Source organism: Oncorhynchus tshawytscha, linkage group LG05, assembly GCF_018296145.1.
Source record: "Oncorhynchus tshawytscha isolate Ot180627B linkage group LG05, Otsh_v2.0, whole genome shotgun sequence".
NCBI lineage: Eukaryota > Metazoa > Chordata > Actinopteri > Salmoniformes > Salmonidae > Oncorhynchus > Oncorhynchus tshawytscha.
In genome coordinates, this window is record NC_056433.1 from 49,601,238 (window position 1) to 49,624,900 (window position 23,663).

The 23,663-nt window shown below is 39.6% G+C and overlaps 1 protein-coding gene across 1 annotated transcript; it reads right to left on the bottom strand.

Moving 5' to 3' along the window:
- Positions 1-5,101: 5,101 nt before the first annotated feature.
- On the bottom strand, positions 5,102-20,578 carry LOC112251545 (thrombospondin-4). Its single transcript, XM_024422527.2, has 15 exons — positions 20,449-20,578; positions 17,634-17,711; positions 17,349-17,501; positions 17,029-17,133; positions 16,798-16,905; positions 16,525-16,684; positions 16,307-16,425; positions 16,135-16,187; positions 15,737-15,930; positions 15,437-15,615; positions 14,922-14,970; positions 14,619-14,815; positions 13,568-13,740; positions 12,608-12,747; positions 5,102-7,039 (listed from the first exon to the last, which is right to left on the bottom strand). The coding sequence occupies exons 1-15, from the start codon at positions 20,563-20,565 to the stop codon at positions 6,981-6,983; spliced, it is 1,884 nt and encodes a 627-aa protein (XP_024278295.2). The 5' UTR covers positions 20,566-20,578; the 3' UTR covers positions 5,102-6,980.
- Positions 20,579-23,663: the final 3,085 nt, after the last annotated feature.

A 23,663-nucleotide genomic window follows, 5' to 3' on the forward strand; every position in this document is an offset into this window, starting at 1 on the left:
TTGTGATTTGAAAAGCAAAAAGCCACTAGGAAGGTGAGCTGCACCGTATCTTTCATGAATACTGTGTACAATATTATGTGCAACATCCAAGTTATTTTTACCCTATTATTGAAATGGATTCTTTTCCTACCCACTATAACAGCTTTATACTTCACACTCAAAGCTTTATTTTTATTGACAACCGAATGTTAATATTTGCGTTTATGTATGTTGTATCTTGAAATATGTATTTATTGAAATGTTTATTCATTTAGTTTTAATATCTTTTCAAAAATGGTTTCATATTCAAAATGTGTTTTGAGTTCGATACCAACATTGCTCTGTTGTAGTCATGTTGTACATACTGCACTGATGTAATTTATTCATTTTTAACCTACATACTGTATTTATTAAGCTACTCTGTTAACTTAAGGAGTACAAATCCTCCCCATATTTGCTCATAAGCTCTAACGGGTGCCAGTTGCTAAGACCACTTGCCAGATAGAATTAGCTGCGGCCTCTCACAATATAGCATAGGGTCTGCAGGTCTTTTGATCACTTACATGGGCCAGAAATTGTTGGGTTTTGTCTTGTGCCAACTCTGTTTTTAAGTTTGTCATAATTAATGGGAAACATGCACAACAGATCCTTGCATTTAGCAGCTGATAAGGTGAAGCAAATGTGACAATGAAAACACTGTAAAGGCAAATTCCAAAACAAGATGGCCATAATTTTGCTGTGCGTGTTAAATGGATATCCAGATTGAATGCCTCCTGAAAATCTGAAGGATACAAACTCCTCAGAAACCTATTGAACTTGTCACTGTGAGATCACCTGATTTTGCCTTACATATTGAGTGTTATACTGTTTAAGTCTTAACTAATGTGACAATGTATTTTCTTAACTTCTCGTAAGATTTTCTTGTACTTGAGAGGACTTTTAACTCCTAGTCAGTGACCATATTTGTTATGTAGTGTAAAGTTTGACAAATCACTGTACTGTATTTTTTACTGGTACACTTTCTAGCCAAATTCTTGATGATTTTGTAAAAAGAAAATCAAACGCTGGATTCAAATTTGTGATGGAGAGTGCAAATATGGGTAGGGTTTCTGCTTCTTTAAGGGGAAACTGACAGAAATGCACAATCATTTGGTGCTCCTTAACCCAGATTTTGGTAGAAAATTGTATGAAACAATTACAATATTACTTATGTATTATATTTGGTTATTCCCTCCAGATTAGGGCTGGTAGAAAACAAGCTGAACATTCAGTTTTATGCACCCAGTGAAATTAGTCCCAAAAGACATGTAGAACGTCACAAAAGTGATTAAAATTGACGAAGAGATTTTGTCCATACACCAATTTGTAGAGCTGAAATGCTTCTTGCTTTTTATTTTACTCTTATCTTTCCCTCCGATTCATATTCAAACATTTTTGTTTTGAAAACTAATAGAGTGGTTGGAAGTAAGTCACTAGATTGGAAGTTGGTTAAATTGGACGCTCTACGGGCTGAGATCGTTTTCATACTCAAGGCGTCGTGTCAACTGTTTATTTGTTTGAAGAACACTATCCAACTTATTTTTCAGTTCACCTTTGAAATGTTGATAGCTGTGTGGGATCATGTTTCTATTGTACAATGTATTATGTGTGTGTGTGTGTGTGTGTGTGTGTGTGTACAGAAAACATAAATATGTTAATTTAATTTACCAATGTGGGAAGAGGCATATTGCCCCAAATATAATGTAAATATAACAAAAAAAGGAATTAAGTAAAAAGGAAACAGTTGGTTTACTTCATACCTCAAAGAAATATTGTTCTTGCAGACACGATTTTAAGGGTTCATGTTCATTTTATTCTTCATTGCCTGTTGACTTGTTTATTAATCACAGACTGTTTGGCTTTAATAAGATTTGTGATTCCTATGCAAATCAGAATAAAACACCTGACCATTGCATTAGAATAGGAAATAGATATAGATGATACTGTGTGTGTGAGATGTGTGATTTTATATATATAAAATCACACAAAAAAATTAACTTTGGGCCAAACTGCAATATGCATGTATGATACTTACAGTGCCATTCAGATTATCTGCAAACAAATGCTTGTTCATTTTTCCTTGTCAAGACAATTTTTTTGTACATCCTGTACTGTACATAGGCTATAGCTGAAACAAATCGACTGCATGACAAAAATGAAAGAGAACCTCAGAAAAAGGCCTTAATTTGCTAAGCAGGATGATTTAAATCATGCTCTACAATGTAAAACAGTGACACGCCCAGTCAAAAAGGATGTATGTCAATTGTTCCTAATGATTCGCTTAAACAATTTACTTTTCAGAGGACTGTGTTACCTCCATTTCTGCATAATGCTAGCTCATTGCTGAAATAAGAATGTATTTGTGTAACATAGTCTTGGAATGTGTCTGTTTCACTGATTGACATGAACCAAAAGCATTTTCAAGGAGTCCCTTTTCTCACCATCTACTTCTTATTCAGTTGAATTGGCTGTTACTTGCTTTAGCATCTAGTTCTTCACTGTAGCACCTCACTGTGTGCGAGTCAAATTGTCAGTTGTTCCTATAATGCAAACCTATTGAAAATCCCATTTTCATAACACATCAGATGTCAATTGATCTGTAGACTGTCTGAAGATTTCAGACCTCGAAGTTGTCTAACGTTGAGATTAATCTTCTCTTTTTTTTAAAAAAGCGGGCTCATGAGTTTGTGAGAACTTCCGTCAAAGTCGGAATCGACTTTGAATTTCCTGATCCAGAAAGAGTTATAGCCTAATCAAAAACAATGGCAACAAATCCTCCAAGTCTAACCGGCTTCCTTGCAGGTAACTCAACTCATATCCTGAACTTGTAAATTCACATCCTTGTCACGCTCTCCAGAAGGATCACATCAACATGATATGTGTGGATAAAAGCCCAATAGTTGATGTGATTATAGCATGTATGCTGTAATTAGTTTGATGCACTGACACACTTCCTGTCATCAAATGACAGCCCCAATTACTGGGCTTCAAGTGTAAACTGAGAGCCAAAGACTGCAACCATGATGGAATAAGAGAGTACGCATTGTTTCCATTCATTTAAGACTGAAGCGTACCCTGAATATCTGGATCTACAGAACATAAGGCCAGGGGCATGGACTCATTTTGACGTTAGACCACTTTTGAAATATAGAAACTTCTGTTGATTTTGGAGTGAACTGACACTTTAATGATCTGGCAAGAGTCATAACAGTTTCACAAGCTACTTAAATGGCACTTATACAGCTGCGATCAAATATATTGGCACCCTTGAACGATTCCATTTATTCTCATCAGCTGAAATTGAAGAAAACTGTTGGCGTTAACAAGTGTTTTTGATTTAAAGCTGCACGGGACCAAGAAACGAAACATCCAAACTGAAATTAAGATTTATTACATAAATGTAAAAAAATGGCTTGGACTAAATGATTTAAAATTGAAATTAGTTTGTTTGGAGGAAAGTGATTCTTGTTAAGGTTGTAATTTATCTCCACCTGTGGTAAGTTCCAGGTGCCTCAGGGTAAAAAAGAAACAACATTCAACCATTTTTTTTTTTAAAGAGAACAGAACCTTCTGCTCCATTGTGAAGTGCAAGGGTGCCAATATATTCGACTGCAACTGTACTCCGTATTGGCAGTAAAACTTGACTTGACGGTCGAGAGCTTACTGTCAGTTGCATGGCATGACTGATGTTATAAGTGGTCCCTATTGTTGATGCTGGTTTATTGCAAATGATTCAACATTATCTTGTTGACTTCAGCAATATGAACTATGGCTAGTTAGCTAACCTAAATTGAGGCATGTGCCATCATGACTGCCGAATCAAGTCTAAACTGATATCAGTTACTGTGACTGCATAAGACATGTTTTAAGTAAGGTTTATGACATGTTTTTATGTTGTATGTGTTCTTATTCTGTTGCTTTTTCACTTTATTTGTGGCCAACTGCCTTGTGAATGTGAACAGTGACTGTTCTGTCAATGCTGACTGTTGTACCCTAGAAAGAATATTATCTTCTTTTTTTTTTTAAAGCCTGTAACAGTGTGGAAGCGTATTCCTTATTTTGTAATGCAAAACCAGAAAGGGCTTATTCCAATGCAGCTTGTTTTCCATGTTAAAAAAGGAATAGCACTCAATGTATATGTATTTGTCAATAGATATACCATACTGCTCTGCATATGCATGGGAAATGGCAATCAAATACGGTGATGTGGACTCCTGTTTTGACAGTAATTATTACAATACACTGACTGAAGTGAGCATGAAAGGAATTCAGCCTTGTGGGAATTGGTGGGCAGTATCTTGATTCTCACTACGCTTACTGTCACTGCCAGAGTACCTGTCCCCATACATTCTCTCAACTAAAGGTGAATGAAAGGGATAATTATATTTTCTGTCCCATAATTTGAAATGGATTAATATTAATCTACATCATTTCCTCCTGTAGAACCGTGCAGTTGAAGTTGGGTACCCTAAAATGCCACTTTTGGCAAGTATTTCCAATTCATAATGTAAAGAAAATCTCTCTTATAGGGAATTCCCTGGTCAGCTTTAAGTGGGTATCACATATTTTAACTATTGTCCTGTAAATCATATTCTGAGATGTATAGTAATTATTTGTTTCTATGTGAAACTCCTTTTATGTGACCCCTTTGTAAGATAAACTGAATGTGGGAGGCATTTCTTCTCTGTACATAGTCTCGATTTTGCAGAATATATAAATGAAAAATGTCATTTCACCAAGGTTTACTAAGTGTGGACATGCATGACGTTTGAACTATTCTATATTTTGTTGTCCTTGTTATGTTGTTTATATTTTGTAATCTGTATTTCTGTATGTGTTTTTAAAAGCTCATTTTGAATACCTGTTTTGTGATTTTCAGTCCCAAACTTTTGATCAGTACTCAAAGCAGTTTCTCATGACTTCAGTTTCTGTCTAGTCAGTAGTGAGGAGAAAGTGTAAACCCGTTTTGACCTAAAGGTAAGTCCTATATATTCAGTATATGCTAAAGCAAAATAACAGTTGTGTGGTTCACAATTTTATTAATTGATCACATGCAATCTAATGCATAGCCCCCCTTCAACAAAGAGTTAGTCCGCTCACAATGTAATACACATTTTCTGTCCACACCCTGATTATTCAAAACACACACAACTATCCTCATATTTCTATATTGTTGACAGAGTAGTAGTAGACATAAAGAAAAGTCCCCTGAGAACTGGAATTATTGGGGAGCAAATGTCACCGGAAAATGTTGTCATTGCTGGTGGTGACCAATATGGCAGCCTCCATTTTGCTGAGTCACATCTCACAGGGTCCTTCTAAAAAAAAATACTCTATGGGCCCAATTCCAACCCGAGTTAAGCGTGCTTAAATGGAACGTAGTAATTCCATTTTTATGCACTTTTCTCTATGCTTATTCTGACCTTGAACTTAAGCATGAGAATAGCATGCTGTTCACCTGCTATTTGTTTTGGGTGGAGATCAAATAAATGATGGTGTGTCAACAGACGCTGTATTCTGACCTTGACTTAATTCCCTAATAATTCTTCCACCTTTTACATATGAGGAAATAATGAATAAGGTCTAGCGAACCTACCGGTTTCAAGTGGAAAAAGCATTACATTATTTTTTCCAATAGAAATAACACCATTCTCCATGCACTGTCATTTACAACTTGATAAGCGCTAGTTAAATGTGTAATCTGTCTGGATAAGGAAACTATAAATATAAATTACACTTGTTTTAGATATATTTTACCTTCCAATTGCTGGAGATAAATGTGAAACCAGTCATATATGGCTTCAAACTGAAGCATATCAACTTTCCCAAAGTAAAGTTTATGAAGGGCCGTGCTATTATGCAGAATTTAAATTGCACAGCCTTTTAACTCTCATAGCTGGGCACTCGGATGTCTTAATTATAGGCTACCACGACTTTCTGTTTCCTATTTCTATCATGTTAAATATTAGCCACTATCAGTATCGACCGTCAGTAGGCTTAATAACACACATTCAACTGCCAGTTTACTGTTAGTTCCCTTCAGTTGGTATAGCATACATTATCATTCCATTTAATTACATCGTTTTGTTTACCTGCATTTGCTTCCTCTGTAAACACTGTCATGGCCATGTGGTTGTTGCTGAGGATCATTAGTAACAGTTAGGCCAATTAAATCGTTATGGAGCGGAGTGCAGACCAGGCATTAACAGTTTGAAGCCTACGCATGGCGCAAATACTCGGCTGTCATCACACCGTACCATGGCTAGTGCAGGCAACAAGCGAGGGTATTGTCTACTATTGTACACTATTCTCCCTATTATAATTCTATGTACACTAATCTTCCAACATTACCATGGGTTAAATAGCAATGTGGCAATTTTCTGAATGAATCAAACCACTGTCTTCTTTTCCGCGTAAAGGCTCTCCAAACCTGTTTTTATGATTTCATAAATACTTTCCTAACCCTAAATAATCTACAAGATCAGAGTATTTTTTGAATCTACCAAATGGTGCTGAAACAGAGAATGATATGCATATATTTAGATGGCTTTCTTTCATTGATCACTAATATTCAATATATTCTATTGAGTCTGTCAACAAAATACTAACTAAAAGTTACACCATATTTAAAGAGATGGCTTAAGATAAATGCACTGAAAACCCTATTGAATGACAAGGGAAGCATGCCTGCAAAGCCCTTTACGTACCTTCATAAGGTAAGTCTGAATACTAACTACTGAGAAGTGTGTATGAAAGGCGTGCATAAGAAAGGCATCATTTCTTAAGTCCAAATCGGGCCCTATATAGCCTTTAATCAAAAGTAGTGCACTATATAGGAGATAGGGTGCCATTACAGACACAACCATGCACTGTTCAGCTGGGAGCCATGCGTTCCAGAATGTGGGGGTGTAGATGGAATGTCCTCCCAGTCTTCGTTTGGGCAGAGGTGTGTGCATGCTGTATTAGAACTGTAGCTGAACGGGTTGGACTTGGTATGAGTCAAAGTTCTCGAGGGTTGTATCTAAAGGGAGAGGGAGAGATGATAAGTCGATATGGAATCCTTGCATGGCAATAGGCTTACCTACATGAGTCGTGTAAATTAGTTGGTGTCTGTAAAGTACATCCAAATGTCTACGATACCAATCATCCAACGGACCAATACAATTAAGACTCAGACTTCTCTCTCTAAAGCCTCAAACTAGTCGTATGTGTACCGAGTGGTCATTTAAATGCAGTCTACTGTATATACTCTATGCCTTCAGAAAGTATTCATATACCCCTTGACTTATTCCGCATTTTGTTTTTCAAAATGGATTAGATTTGTTTTCTCTCAGCAAATTTAGTGAAAATGAAATATAGAAATATCTCACTTAAATATTTACACCCTGTTGATATGACACTACAAATTGAGTTCAGGTGCATCTAATTTTCATACACCATCGCTGACTACAACTTGATTGGAGTCCACCCATGGCCAATTCAAGTGTTTGGACATGATTTAGAAAGAAACACACTTGTCTATATAAAAAGGTCCCACAGTTTACAGTGCATGTCAGAGCAGAAACTATAACATGAAATCTAAGGAACTGTCCGCATATCTCCAAGATGAGGCAAATACTGTATCTGGAGAAGGGTATGAAACTATTTCTAGAGTGTTGACAGTTTTCTAAAGCACAGTGGTCTCCATATGGAACTACCCAGACTGCCTAGAGCTGGCCATCTGACCAAACTCAGCAACTGGGCAAGAAGGACCTTGGTCAGGGAGGTGACCAAGAACCCAGTGACTACTCTGAAAGAACTACAGAGTTCCTTGGCTGAGATGGGAGAACCTGCCAGAAGGGAGCCAATCTGGACTTCATGGGAGAGTGGCCAGACGGAAGCCACACATGACAGCATGCCTGGATCTTGCATAAAGGCACATGAAAGAGATCATAATTCAAAAGATTCTGTGGTCTGATGAGACAAATTTCTTTGGCCTGAATGCAAAGTGCCATGTCTGGAGAACCAGGCAAAGCTCATAACCCATCTAACACCATCCCTACCGTGAAGCATGGAGGTGGCAGCATCATGCTATGGGGATACATTTCAACGGCAGGGACTGGGAGATTGGTAAGGATTGACGGAACAGTGAGTGGAGCGAAATACAGGCAAATTCTTAATGAGAACCCACTTCAGACAGTGGAGGCTCCTCAGAGGAGGACCATCCTCCTCACAGAATTTCATAAAAATAGTGAAACAAAGACACTAAATATATTCACGTCACCAAATAATTGATTAAAACACATTGTTTTGCAATGAAGGTCTACAGCACTCTAGGGTAGCATCATGGTGTAGCCAGAAGACAGGTAATGTCCATCCTCCTCTGGGTACATTTGACTTCAATACAAAACCTAGGTGGTTCTCACCCCCTTCCATAGACTTACACCATAATTATGTCAACTTCCAGAGGATGTCCTCTAACCTATCAGAGCTCTTATGGCATGAACTGACATGTTGTCCACCCAATCAAAGGATCAGTGAATAAATCTATACTGAAAAAATATATAAATGCAACATGCAACAATTTCAACGATTTTACTGAGTTACAGGTCATATAGGCAAAACAGTCCATTTAAATAAATGCATTAGGCTCTAATTTATGGATTTCACATGTATGGGCAGGGGCGCAGCCATGGGTGGGCTTGGGAGGGCATATACCAAACCACCTGGGAGACAGGCCCACTGACTGGGGAGTCAGACCCAGCCAATCAGAATTAGTTTTTCCCCACAAAAGTTTTTTTTTTCATTCAGACAGAAATACTCATCAGCTGTCCAGGTGACTGGTCTCAGACGAGTCCGCAGGTGAAGAAGCCGGGTGTAGAGGTCCTGGGCTGGCGTGGTTACACGGGCTCTGTGGTTGTGAGGCCGGTTGGGCATACTGCCTAATTCTCTATAACTAACATTCAATTAACATTCAATTCTCTGGCAACAGCTGTAGTGGACATTCCTGCAGTCATATAGAGTGGCCTTTTATTGTCCCCAGCACAAGGTGCACCTGTGTAATGATCATGCTGTTTAATCAGCTTCTTCATATGCCACACTTGTCAGGTAGATGGATTATGTTGGCAAAAGAAAAATGCTCACTAACAGGGATGGAAAGAGAAATTGAGAAATAAGCTTTTTGTTCATATGGAACATTTTTAGGATATTTTATTTCAGTTCATGGGACAAACACTACATGTTGCATTTATATTTTTGTTCAGTATAGTACTGAAAACGTAAACTACAGCTAGCTAGCAAAAATGAAAGAGAAGTGAGAGCGAGAAGTAGCTATCTTTCTGTCTTCGGTTGCAACACTCACTACCAAGTTAAAAACTGCCTCTGGAAGCAACATCTGCCAAAGAACTGTTCGTCGGGAGCTTTATGAAATAGGTTTCCATGGCCGAGCAGCCGCACACAAGAACACCATAAGCAATGCCAAGCGTCGGCTGGAGTAGTGTACAGCTCGCCGCCATTGGATTCTGGAGCAGGGGAAATGCGTTCTCTGGGGTGATGAATCACGCTTCACCATCTGGCAGTCCGGCGGATGAATCTGGGAAAACGCTACCTGCCCCAATGCATATTGCCAGCTGTAAAGTTTGATGGAGGAATAATGATCTGGGGCTGTTTTTCATGGTTTGGGCCCCTTAGTTCCAGTGAAGGGAAATCTTAACGATACATTGTATTCGATTCTGAGCTTTCAACTTTGTTGTGACAGTTTGGGGAAGGTCCTTTCCTGTTTCAGCATGCCCCCTTATGCAAAGTGACGTCCATACCGAAATGGTTTGTCGAGATCGGTGTGGAAGACAGCTGATGTGTTGTGAAGTCAAAAAGTGAGAGGTGGAGAGCGCATAGATGTGAGAAGGAATTATCCAACAATCAAAGGGGTCAACTGTGTTTGCGTGATCAGGGGTGTATTCATTCCGCCGATTCTTAAATGGCAAGAAACGGGGATAAACATCAGTGGTGTAAAGTACCACTTAAGTCGTTTTTTGGGGTATCTGTACTTCACTTTACTATTTATATTTTTGACAACTTTTACTTTTACTTCACTACATTCCTAAAGAAAATTGCACTTTTTACTCCATACATTTTCCCCGACACCCAAAAGTACTTGTTACATTTTGAATGCTCAACAGGGCAGGAAAATGGTCCAATTCATTCACTTCTCAAGAGAACATGTATGGTCATCTCTACTGCTTCTGATCTGGCAGACTCATTAAACACAAATGCTGTGTTTGTAAATTATGTCTGAGTGTTGGAGTGTGCCCCTGGCTATCCGTCAATAAAAAAGGAAAGGAAATTGTGCTGTCTGGTTTGCTTAAAATAAGGAATCTTTTATTATTTATACTTTTACTGTTGAAACTTAAGTACATTTTAGAAATTCTATTTACTTTAGATACTTAAGTATATTTAAAACCAAATACATTTAGACTTTTACCTAAGTAGTAATTTACTGGGTGACTTTCACTTTTACTTGAGTCATTTCCTATTAAGGTATCTTTACTTTTACTCAAGTATGACAATTGAGTACTTTTGCCACCGCTGATAACCATACCTGAATTTGTCCAATAGAAACTATCGTTTGCATCTTTTGGACTAATGATTACACCCTAGATCAGCTAGATGCAGGCAAGATTGTGCGAGGCAGTATTGAAGTTGTCAATGTCTGTCACCTTGATTACTCAAATTTCTCTCCACCTGTGCACCTACAGTGGGGCAAAAAAGTATTTAGTCAGCCACCAATTGTGCAAGTTCTCCCACTTAAAAAGATGAGAGAGACCTGTGATTTTCATCATAGGTACACTTCAACTATGACAGACAAAATGAGAAGAAAAAAATCCAGAAAATCACATTGTAAGATTTTTTATGAATTTATTTGCAAATTATGGTGGAAAATAAGTATTTGGTCACCTACAAACAAGCAAGATTTCTGGCTCTCACAGACCTGTAACTTCATCTTTAAGAGGCTCCTCTGTCCCCCACTCGTTACCTGTATTAATGGCACCTGCTTGAACTTGTTATCAGTATAAATTACACCTGTCCACAACCTCAAACAGTCACACTCCAAACTCCACTATGGCCAAGACCAAAGAGCTGTCAAAGGACACCAGAAACAAAACTGTAGATCTGCACCAGGCTGGGAAGACTGAATCTGCAATAGGTAAGCAGCTTGGTTTGAAGAAATCAACTGTGGGAGCAATTATTAGGAAATGGAAGACATACAAGACCACTGATAATCTCCCTCGATCTGGGGCTCCACGCAAGATCTCACCCCGTGGGGTCAAAATGATCACAAGAACGATGAGCAAAAATCCCAGAACCACACGGGGAGACCTAGTGAATGACCTGCAGAGAGCTGGGACCAAAGTAACAAAGCTTACCATCAGTAACACACTACGTGTCCAGGGACTCAAATCCTGCAGTGCCAGATGTGTCCCCCTGCTTAAGCCAGTACATGTCCAGGCCTGTCTGAGGTTTGCTAGAGAGCATTTGGATGATAAATTCATTAAAATCCTACAATGTGATATTCTGGATTTTTTTTCCCTCATTTTGTCTGTCATAGTTGAAGTGTACCTATGATGAAAATTACAGGCCTCTCTCATCTTTTTAAGTGGGAGAACTTGCACAATTGGTGGCTGACAATACTTTTTTGCCCCACTGTATGTTGTAAACTTTAATTCATAGGCTAGGTTGTAGAAACCTCATGATGGGTATAGGGAAACTCTGAGTATCATGTAGTAACCTAAACCTATCGATGTTCTATTGAGCTGGGTGAATGGTATATGAATGACAGTCATCCAATATGCTGTAATAGAAATAAGGCCATGCTCATGGAAAAAAAGAATCATCCTCCCTCATCTTAAATGACGCCGACGGTCACAGAGTGCAAACAAGCTTTGACTGTGACGAAGATTTACAAGCATATAGCCAAAGCACCGCTGGAATGGCTTCAGAACAAGAATGTGAATGCCCTTGAGTGGCGCAGCCAAAGCCCAGACTTGAATCCCATTGAAAATATGTGGAAAGAATTGAAGGTTGCTGTTCACCGCCGCTCCCCATCTCCACGCCGCCAAACGTCCTTCTACAAAGTATTGACTCAGGGGTGTGAATACTTATGTAAATTAAATATTTCTGTATTTCATTTTCAATTTTAAAAAATACATCTACAAACATAATTTCACTTCGTCATTATGGGATATTGTGTGTAGATAGGGGAGGGGAATTTTTAAAATTTAAATCCATTATGAATTCAGGCTGTAACACAACAATATGTGGAATAAGTCAATGGGGTATGAGTACTTATCGAAAGGCACTGTAAATGCAGCCACAGTGTCACTTAATGACAATGAGAATGGATAGAAGCAGGCACAAAACACAAGTAAATGTAGATCCTCTTTTGCCAGAGAGCAGTATCATCCATTTCTCAATACAGGAATTCTATTATCAGGATGCTGCAATGCAATACTTCTCTAATTGATTCCCTAAGGTCCCCATCCTCCTCTACTTCCTGCTTGTGAGAAGGGTATTCTAATAAGGGGGGTGGGCTTGTCATTAGTGTGCTGCTCACCATTGCAGCGATAGCGTAGGTTAGCCCAGATTATGTTCTCCTGGGAAAAGCAGAAGACACCCAGTCTGCCTCCTCTCATGGTGGTGTCTATGATGATACCTGTGTCTGCCACTATCTGAGGACCCTCAAAGAAACGCACTCTGAACATGACACACACATGCATAGAGTGAGACCAGTTAGGAATACCAAAATATGTCAAAGGTTGCGTTTACACAGGCAGTTCAATTCTGATCTTTTAAACCAATCAAATCAGATCTTTTGCCAATCATTTTGCAGAATTAGGCTGCCTGTGTTAATGCAGCCAAAATAAGACCATCTCCAACGACTGGATGATGTAACCTATTGTGGTAAAGAATACAATATGGATAGTGTGATGTATGTATGATGATGATGATGTATGATGATAAGAGAAAACATGCACGACAGTAACTTCATGTTGTTCAAGTTCAACAGTACGTGGTCACATATGTCAGTCCAATCAGTTGCACACATAATGCCACAAATTGTAATTTAAAGGTCCAATGCAGCTGTTTTTACCTCAATATCAAATAATTTCTGGGTAACAATTAAATACCTTACTGTGACTGTTTTCTGTTAAAATTTTAAAAATGAACAAAAGTAGCTTCTTAGCAAGGAGCAATTTCTCAAACAAGAATTTAGCTAGGACTGTCTGGGAGTGGTTTGAGTGGGGAGGGAAAAACTGGACATTTGCTGTCAAAACTCAAGGGTCAAAACTCCCTCCCACTAAAACAAGCTTTTACACTAAAATGGTATTATTTACATTTTCACAGTATCATTCCAACCTCATAGTGTGGAACTATATATAAAATATAGGAAATCACATTTTTGACTGCACTGGGCCTTTAATGTATTATGAAAGGAGAAGGTCACGCCATCGTTGGCAAACTGCACCAAAAGCCATCAGACGCCTACGAGGTGTGTCTGATAGCAGCGCACTACCTGATGTAGCCATCTTGGGGCCTGTGTTGCAAGAACCAGCGGTAGGAAGTCTTGTCCTTCCAGCCCACGTTGCGGACGTCTTTCCACAGCAGCTTCACCTGGTCACTGGTGTCGCCAGTGTGCCACAGGGAGTTGCGTAGATTCTCCCCTGGTCCCGTGTTGGACTTCACAGCCTAGTCGACAACACAATTGCACAGGCAGCACTTTTACAGAACTGTAGATCTTTTCCAATGTATCAATCTGGGCAGGTGTATTTATATTTCAACTCAAAATGTATCTATTTTCCTTTGAGCTGTTTTTAGTCCAGAGGTAGACTTAATATTAGGTAACTGGCCCTATGAGTATTACTTAGAAAGGGCTAGTTGTGTGTAGGTCAGTCTATTAATAGAGTAGTGGCATGTTTGCATGAATTTGAACAGATGTATGTAGGATCTAAATTTGATCACCCAGTAGTTGGAGGAATTCAAGGTTTAAAAAGGCTTCTAGAGTTTGCAATTTCCATTTAACATTTTAGACTTGATTTGCCCTAACAAAAAATGTAAAGTCATACAAAAATGTCCATTAATTATAATAAAAAATGAATAAATATTTTCTGGGTAACAATTAAGTACCTTACTGTGGTTGTTTTAAATTAAAACGGTCAAAAAGAAGGAAAAAAAATGCTTCTTAACAAAGAGCAATTTCTCAATCAAAGAATTTTGCTTGGACTGTCTGGGAGTGATTTGAGTGGGGAGGGGAAAACTAAAAATTTGCTATAATTCTAATAGAAAAAACAGAAAAATATGATATATTAAAACGTTGTGTTTATTGTACGTCTGATTAAATCACCATAGAAGCATATCAGAGTTGTGGATGTTCCTTCCCAATTATGTTGAACCAACGTGGAATAGATGTTGAATTGTTTTTTTTTCTTCCATTAATTATAATCCACACAATAACTCAAATTTCCAGTTGCTGCAGGATTATTTTCCTGCCGTGAGAACACAAGTGACTTTTACTACATGACTAGATAATAGTCATATAAGATGTGCATATTGGATTTTTTTTGTACCTTCAGTTGGATCCCTGGTTCTGCCACAGCTCTGAATGGATTGGCCTGCCAATAGATTTGCTCAACCTGTTTCCACATCACCACGTAGAAGGAGGAAGAGTCCTGGTAGCCAAAGATGAACCCTGCATAGTCGTCGTCCGTTACGGTATTCACATGGAAAGTCCCTTCGAAGTCAACACCGTTGAAAGCTGTGTAACCTTGAAGGAATGCCGTGAGTTTGGGTTAGGATGCGTTTGAGAACGTCATGTACAACTCGGTTTATTGAATGAATCCGACTTGAGACAGCGTGATCGTTGCTCTTACCAACAGCCAGTCCAGGGTCACTGTTCATAGTTTGGACGATCTCTCTTCCCTGTGGAAAGAGAAACAGAGAAGATTATAGAACTTAAGCAGTTAACATGTCTCTTCCCACTGGTGACACATTGGATGAATCAACGTTGTTTCCACCTCATTTCAACGAAATTACGTCGAACCAACGTGGAATAGACGTTGAACTGACGTCTATGCCCAGTAGGTTGGCACTGATTTGTATCTACTGTAACACCCCTTGGACTTATTGTATAAGATTTAATGCATGCATCAATACAGATTTGATGACCATTTTATTGCTGAGAATTTTCCTGCATAGCAGGAAATGCAAACTTGAAGTCTATTTGAGTTTTAAAAAGGCTTCTAACATTTAGAATTTCCACTTAGAAATTTCAGACTTGATTTGACCTAACAAAAAATGTATCAACCCCTACAAAAATTGCTACTGGATTGTTATCCTATTATAACAAACTGGCTGAAACTATGATCCAACATCTGCATACACATACCTGATCGAGCACCACCCAGTTAGGGTCTATCTGTGCGTCTCCCTCTGGGTCCAGCACCACTGTCTGGTAGGCCCTGAAGTCTGTGAGAGTGACCTCGGCGTTCTCCGGGCACACATCGATGCTGTCGATGATGGTGTCGTTGTCAAAGTCGTTCTCACACACATTCCCAACACCATCACCTGTAACAAGGAGATTGACGCAATATGTGACTTTTAAGTCACTGGACAATATTACTGTCAACATTACACGGATATATTGGAGAACTTTGTGGAAACTAGACTGAAAAAGTGCAGAACTCACCGTCAGAGTCCTCCTGCAGAGGGTTGGGAATGAGGCGACAGTTGTCCGGTCCCGGGGGCAGAAGGTCAGGAATACCATCATCATCATCGTCATTGTCACACTCGTCCCCCAGGCCGTCCTTGTCCGTGTCCAGCTGGGAGCTGTTGATGACTGCAGGGCAGTTGTCCTGAGAGTCCTGGTGACCGTCACCATCACTGAGAACAGTAGAGAAAAACACAAGGAGACCATTTTACAGTTCTCCCCACTGTTGTGAGATTCTGATGGTTGATGTGTCAAACCAAAGTCATTACATAACATATAAAATAAGTCATGGCGTACCAATAGATTGGAACGCCACGCACAGGTCGACAATGGTTAAAGGCAGGGAGGTAACAAGAACGCTAGTAACACAGCTATACCTGTCCTTATTGGTGTCACAAGGGTCTCCGATCAAATCGTTGTCCATATCCAACTGTATCAAACACAAAAAATATCACTTGAACATCGACATAGTTTGTCATTCTGGTAGAACATGCAGTAATGACTAGGATTAATACAAGTACAGCTAAACATGGAAATCAGACACCAGACCTGGTCAGGGTTTTGAACATAGGGGCAACTGTCACAAGCATCTCCGACTTTGTCCCCATCTCGATCCTTCTGGTTAGCATTGGGAACCCTTTTGCAGTTGTCCAGATTATTGGGGATTCCTAGAAGGAGGTAACAGTAGTTGACATGTCAATTGACATGAATGACCTCAATGGCAGAATTAGGCTTGTCACGGTCTAAACCTCGACATGCATACTTACTGTCGCCATCAATGTCTTCGTCACATTCGTCACCCAGTCTATCAACATCAGTGTCTTTCTGGTCGTTGTTTTTGATCATACGGCAGTTGTCACAGGCGTCTCCAAAGTCATCTTCGTCCACATTTCTTTGGTTGACATTTGGTACCAGCACACAGTTGTCCTACCAAAGAGGCATCAGAGCCTGTCTTTACACTAAGATACAAAATCAGTGTAAAGACCTGTCGTAAACATGACACAGCAAAGAATCAGTTGCTGGAGAAAGAGATCAGTAACCTGTGTATTTAGGATTCCATCGCCATCTGCATCCTCATCACAGGCATCTCCTTTGCCATCCTTGTCTACATCCTCTTGGCCAGAGTTGGGTACTGTTAGACAGTTGTCCTAAAAGTATGTATATAAAGCATATGCCAATGACTTAGTTTTTCCACTTTATTTTCCCTTTGCGTTCAAAATAGTATAGTCGTGGACTTCCATAGCCTTTTCAAGGACATTCAAGTGTATTACCTTGGCACAGTTCCTCTCGGTGCATTCCAGTTTCTCATCAGGGAAGCCATCAATGTCAATGTCAGAGCTGCAGAAGTAGCCATTGCCAGCCCATCCCACCCCACACTGTGAATCAGGATCAAGTCAAAGTTATGGACTGTACTCTATTGAATATGGAATGTCAATTTGCATTCAATTCCATTTCAGCTACAGCAGCTGAATCAATAACGAGCAATCTGTATCCAAAAGAATGCTATAGACAACATGTATAAGGAGTAGTATACATTTAGGCTGTATTCAAATTCATATTGATCCATTGCAACAGAATTGTATCGCATTACCTGACACTCTATTTTCCCATCTCGTTGGACAATGCACTCTCCGCTGGCATGGCAGGGGTTGAGCTGGCCATTACCACACGCTCTCTCAGGCTTACAGCCCTTGCGCTGATCCCCCACATAGCCTGCCTTACAGGAGCCACACTTAAACGAGCCCTGACAACAACACGCACAACCATCACAGCAGAAACTTAGTTCCCCCCCCCCTCAAAACCTCAGAGAGGAAAGACCTCTGGATTTCCTAATGAGATATATATTTGAGTGGCATCGACTTTTAATGATACTTACAGGTGTGTTCACACAGTTGGAATTTTCCATACAACCTCCATTCTTGGGTCCATCGCACTCATTGATGTCCTTACAGACCTGGGTAGGATTCAAATACAAAAGAAAGCCCTAATGCATAAATCTTCCATCTTCAAGCAAAACCTTGCATGTTGCCAGTGAGTCGTTCCATGTAATTTCAGCAAGCCATGATACACACTATCTCAGATTGTTCTGAAATTCTTTCTGTAGTTACAAACAGATAAGATGTTATCTCAGAAATGTTGCTTAATTGAGTGCATCCAAATTAGCCATTTTAATTTATAAGATTCTGTGTCCAATAATGTCCAATAAATATAGTTCCCAACATCCGATTTGGACCAAACTTTTTCCTAACAGTAAGTTAGACATTAGGAATCCCAAAAAATGGTCAACAGTCAATCACTGACCCTCTACACTCCATACCAAGTCCACCCCAACAACCAGTACACAGTATCAGTTCTCTGTTTGACAAGTAGTATTAAACTGTGTATTGCTTCTCCATACTATGTAATGTATTCCCTGTGAATCTGGTCATGTTTTTTCCCCCTGTTCAGAGAAATTAGTCATGTGAAAGTATTAGGTTTTACTACTGCACTGAACAAAAATATAAACGTGACATGTAAGGTGTGCGTCGCATGTTTCATGAGCTGAAATAAAAGATCCCAGAAATGTTCCATATGCACAAATAGGTTATTTCTCTCAAATGTTGTGCACAAATTTATTTACATCCCTGTCAGTGAGCATGTCTCCTTTGCCAAGATAATCCATCCACCTGACAAGTGCTGCATATCAAGAAGATAATTAAACAGCATGATCAATCCACAGGCGCATCTTGTGCTGGGGACAGTAAAAGGCCACTCTATAATGTGCAGTTTTGTCACGCAACACAATGCCACAGATGTCTCAAGTTTTGAGGGAGAGTGAAATTGGCAAGCTGACTGCAGGAATGTCCACCAGAGCTGTAGCCAGAGAATTGAACGTTAATTTCTCTACCATAAGTCACCTCCAATGTTGTTTTAGAGAATTTGGTGGTATGTCCAACCGGCCTCACAACCGCAGAGCCAGTGTAACCGCGCCAGCCCAGGAAATCAAAACCTGGATTCTTCACTTGCGGGATCGTCTGAGACCAGCCACATGGACAGCTGATGAAACTGTCAATTTCTGCTCAAACTGTCTGAAACTGCCTCAGGGAATCTGACCTGCGTGCTCTTCACGGATTAATCCCGGTTTCAACTGTACTGGGCAGATGGCAGACAGCGTGTATGGTGGTTTGCTGATGTCAACGTTGTGAATAGAGTGCCCCACGGTGGAGGTGGGGTTATGGTATGGGCAGGCATAAGCTATGGACAACGAACACAATAGCATTTTATTGATGGCAATTTGAATGTACAGAGATACCGTTACGAGATCCTGAGGCTCATTGTCGTACCATTCATCCGCCGCCATCACCTAATGTTTCAGCATGATAATGCACAGCTCAATGTCGCAACGATCTGTACACAATACCTGGAAGCTGAAAATGTCCCAGTTTTTCCATGGCCTGCATAGTCACCAGACATGTCACCGATTGAGCATGTTTGAGATTCTCAGGAACGACGTGTACGACAGCGTGTTCCAGTTCCCGCCAATATCCAGCAACTTCACACAGCCATTGAAGAGGAGTGGGACAACATTCCACAGGCCACAATCAACAGCCTGATCAAGACCATTGGTTACATCAGTTCCATGTTATAGTCTCTAATGAACTTCAATAGTAAATGTCCAAAACACACACTTTATAGTGTATTGCAGTTGTAATGGTATTGGATTGTGTTGGGTTCAATGTTGAATGTCACTAATCACAAATCACATGTAGAAATGTTTCCTGATCATTTTCAAAAACAGGCTGCCATGCAATTCAGTATTTTTTAGGGTTGTCACAACATTTTAATCCCTAGCCAAGTTCTCCATTATACAGTAGTTTTGGGCTTGTAGAAAAAGTCTTCATATGAGAATTGCATAGGAATAGCCCTCTCAAAGAGCTGCCACTTGTTGGACTATTCAAGGAGAGTTGGGTTGAGGACTGACTTGAATTGTGAGGATGACCACACACATTTTGTAATAAGACAAATCTATTGGTTTTCTACCCAAAGTTGCAAAGGAAATGTTTTGATCTATTTAATAAACACAAGAGACCAGCAAAATTGATAAAAGAATGTGGTGGTATAGCAGGAACAGAGGCATCTAGTGGTCGAAACCTGGTACTTTCACACAACTTTATGGTAAATAATGCAAGTGACTTCATTGACTAATTTCTCTGAACAGGGGAAAAAACCATCACCAGATTCACAGCGAAAACATTTACATAGTATGGAGAAGCAGAACTCCAAGCCACAGCTTCATACTACTTGTCAAACATAGAGAACTGATACTGTATACTGGTTGTTGAGGTGGGATTGGTGTGTGTGGGTGGTGGGGGGGGCTTTTGACCCCCAAAAAATGAATTCCTCTTACTCATTGGTAGGAAGAAGTTTAGTATATATCGGATGTTGAGTACTATTTTTATTAAATATCTGAATCCTATAAATCAAAATGGCCAATTTGGGTGTAATCAATTAGCTTAATTTCGCAGAGATAAAATTATATTTCAAGAAAATGTATGTTTCAGGAATGCTAATTGTATCTGTTACTAATTACCGAAACGATTTCAGAACAATCTGAGATGGCGGGTGTTGAAATCCTCTTTCTTGTGTTTTTTGAGGTGGAAAGGCCCCAAAGCCAAGCTCATAAGCTTCTTTGCTTGATTCAAAATTGCTACCTGTTTGTTGTTAGTGGCGTAGGAGAGGCCTATTCCCTGCACCCGGGGGCCGGTGTAGCCAGTGGGACAGGGGCCACAGCGGAACCCTGGAGAGGTGTTGATGCAGCGCACACCCATGTGGCAGGGCTTCACGACACACTACACACACAGGAGGAGAGCGGAGAGAGGGCAGTATAAGTACATGTTCAATATTTGAATTGGAATTTGCTATTTGCTATTGAGATAATCTAACAGTTGATTTAAAGAGTGACTGCCTTTTAAAAGCAACAAATCCATTTGAAAATGGCCTATGTGACAGCCATATGAGCCAGAAACAGTTATTCTAGTGTCAATGTTGACTACACAGTGTAAATAGGATAATTTGGTCATAAAGTCAGTCTCCTCTAAAACTGAGTTTTAGGAACATCCGTGCATCACAACGGATAAATGAAGGTTGTGTTTTCATTTGACAGTGTCCATTTCCCCACTAACATGGGGTGAACAGCTGCAGTGATTGCTGTTAATCCAATAGCATAGACAGTGAGACAGACCTTCCCAGCAGCTCCGACTTTGTTTACATAAGAAAACATGTTTTTTTAGCTTGAGAAATACTGCACCAATCACCTTAGTTAGATGTAAAATTGCACAACGGAAACATCCTCTGCAAAAACATCAAGATTAATTCACGATTTCTTGAGTTATCTTACAATTATTCTGGGGGTTTTGAGGAAGTTAAATAGGCTTCCGAATTTACAGTGTGTCATGAGGGACAAACATCCTTAACCAAACGTGGAATCGTCAGGAAACACACCGGCAAGACTGAAATCTAGGTTTTCAAATGAGCAACAGGAAAGCACACATGCCAATCCGGGTGTTCTGAGCAAAAACAAATAATTATGTTGTGTTATTTGGGGGGAATTTTCATTGTTGGACATAAAACACTGTAAAAACATCAGGAAATCAACTCAAAGTTATTTTAATTTTGGAAATCTGTTCCCGAAGTATTCCCACTCATAATAGAAAGATGTGATTGCAGGTATACAAATGTCAGCAAGGTTTGAAATGATTATGATTTAGTCAAATATTATATCTGTTTGGGCTTATGTTCCTGTCCCCCATCCATCCACTCAAAAAGAAAACAGCTCGCGGCTGAATCTAGTTCAGGGTTTCCCAATGTCAGTCCGTGGGACCCGAAGGGGTGCACGTTTTGGTTTTTGCCCTAGCAAAACACTAGCACTTGACTCCCGAGTGGCGCAGTGGTCTAAGACACTGCATCTCAGTGCAAGAGGCATCAATGCAGTACCTGGTTTGAATCCTGCTGTCATTGTAAGTAAGAATTTGTTCTTAACTGACTTGCCTAGCTAAATAAAAAAACAAAAAAATACACAGCTGATTCAAATAATAAACTAATCATCAAGCTTTGAATTTGAATCAGCTGTTTAGTGTTAGGGCAAAAACCAAAACGTGCATCCCGAGGGCCGAGTTTGGGAAACACTGATAAAGTTGATGATCCCTGCAACTACAAAATACTACGTGACATTTTTGGGATCCTGTCCTACCTCATCCACATGTGTGCAGTGGGTACCATTAACCTCCATGCCCTCAGGGCAGGGGCCACACTTGATGCCCCCGGCGGTCTCAATGCACGTTACTCCCATATGGCAGGGGTTAGGGTCACAGGAGGTGCGAGGGGGACCTTGCATGCCTAGGTGGGAGAGGATGATACACCAACCATCAACCAAGTAGACCTGGAGCACTCTCCTGTAAGATGTCTCCATCTACTGCAGGTTATGAAACATGGCATTTTCTATTTGTTTACATTTCCAGTACAGATTCATTTACCATTACATATTCATATGTTTATGTATGCACTGTACATATTTTTTTTAAGTACATGAGAGCACAATGCTATGATTAATGTACCATATTTACATACAATTGAGATAGCACTCATGCTGTTGATATTGATATATGTGTAATGTACAGTGCCTTCAGAAAGTATTCACACCCCTTGACTTTTTCCACCATTTTCCAGCCTGATTTTAAAATTGATGACATTTAGTTTTAGTCTACACACAATACCCCATAATGTCAAAGTGGAATGATGTTTTTTGAATGTTTTACAAAGTAATTAAAAATGAAAAGCTCAAATGTCTTGAGTCAATAAGTATTCAACCCCTTTGCTATGGAAAGGCTAAATAAGCTCAGGAGTAGAAATGTGCTTAACATGTCACGTAATTAGTTGCATGGACTCACTCTGTTTGCTTCTCATGATTTTTTTATGACTACCTCATCTCTGTACCCCACACATACAATTATCTGTAAGGACCCTCAGTCAAGCAGTGAATTTCAAACAAAGATTCAACCACAAAGACCAGGGACATTTTCCAAAGCTTCGTAAAGAAGGGCACCTATTGGTGGATGGGTAAAAAAAAAAAAAAAAAAAAAAGCAGACATTGAATATCCCTTTAAGCACGGTGAAGTCATTAATTACACTTTGGATGATACATCAATACACAGAGTCATTACAAAGATACAGGAGTCCTTCCTAACTCACATGCCATAGAGAAAGGAAACAAATCAGGGATTTCGCCATGAGGCCAATGGTGACTTTAAAATAGTTACGGAGTTAAATGGCTGGCATAGGAGAAAACTGAGGAGGGATGAACAACATTGCAGTTACTCAACAATACTAAACTAATTGACTTAGTGAAAAGAAGGAAGCTTGTACAGAATAATATTCCAAAACATGCACCCTGTCCTGGATACAAGTGGTTTGTTTGGGGCAAATCCAATACAACACATTACTGAGTACAACTCTTTCAAGCATAATGGTGGCTGCATCATGTTAGGGGTATGATTGTAATGGTTAAGGACTGGGGAATTTTCAGGATATAAAATAAACGGAATGGAGCTAAGCACAGGCAAAATTCTAGAGGAAAACCTGGTTCAGTCTGCTTTCCACCAGACACTGGGAGACCAGACACACCTTTCAACAGGATGAAAATCTAAAACACAAGGTCAAATCTCCACTAGTTGCTTACCAAGAAGACAGCGAGTGTTCCTGAGTGGCCAAGTTACAGTTTAGACTTAACTCTACTTGAAAATCTATGGCAAGATCTGAAAATGGTTGTCTAGCAATGATCAACAACCAATTTGACAGAGCTTGAAGAATTTTGAAAAGACTAATGAACTAATGTTGCGCAATCCAGGTATGGAGAGCTCTTAGAGACTTA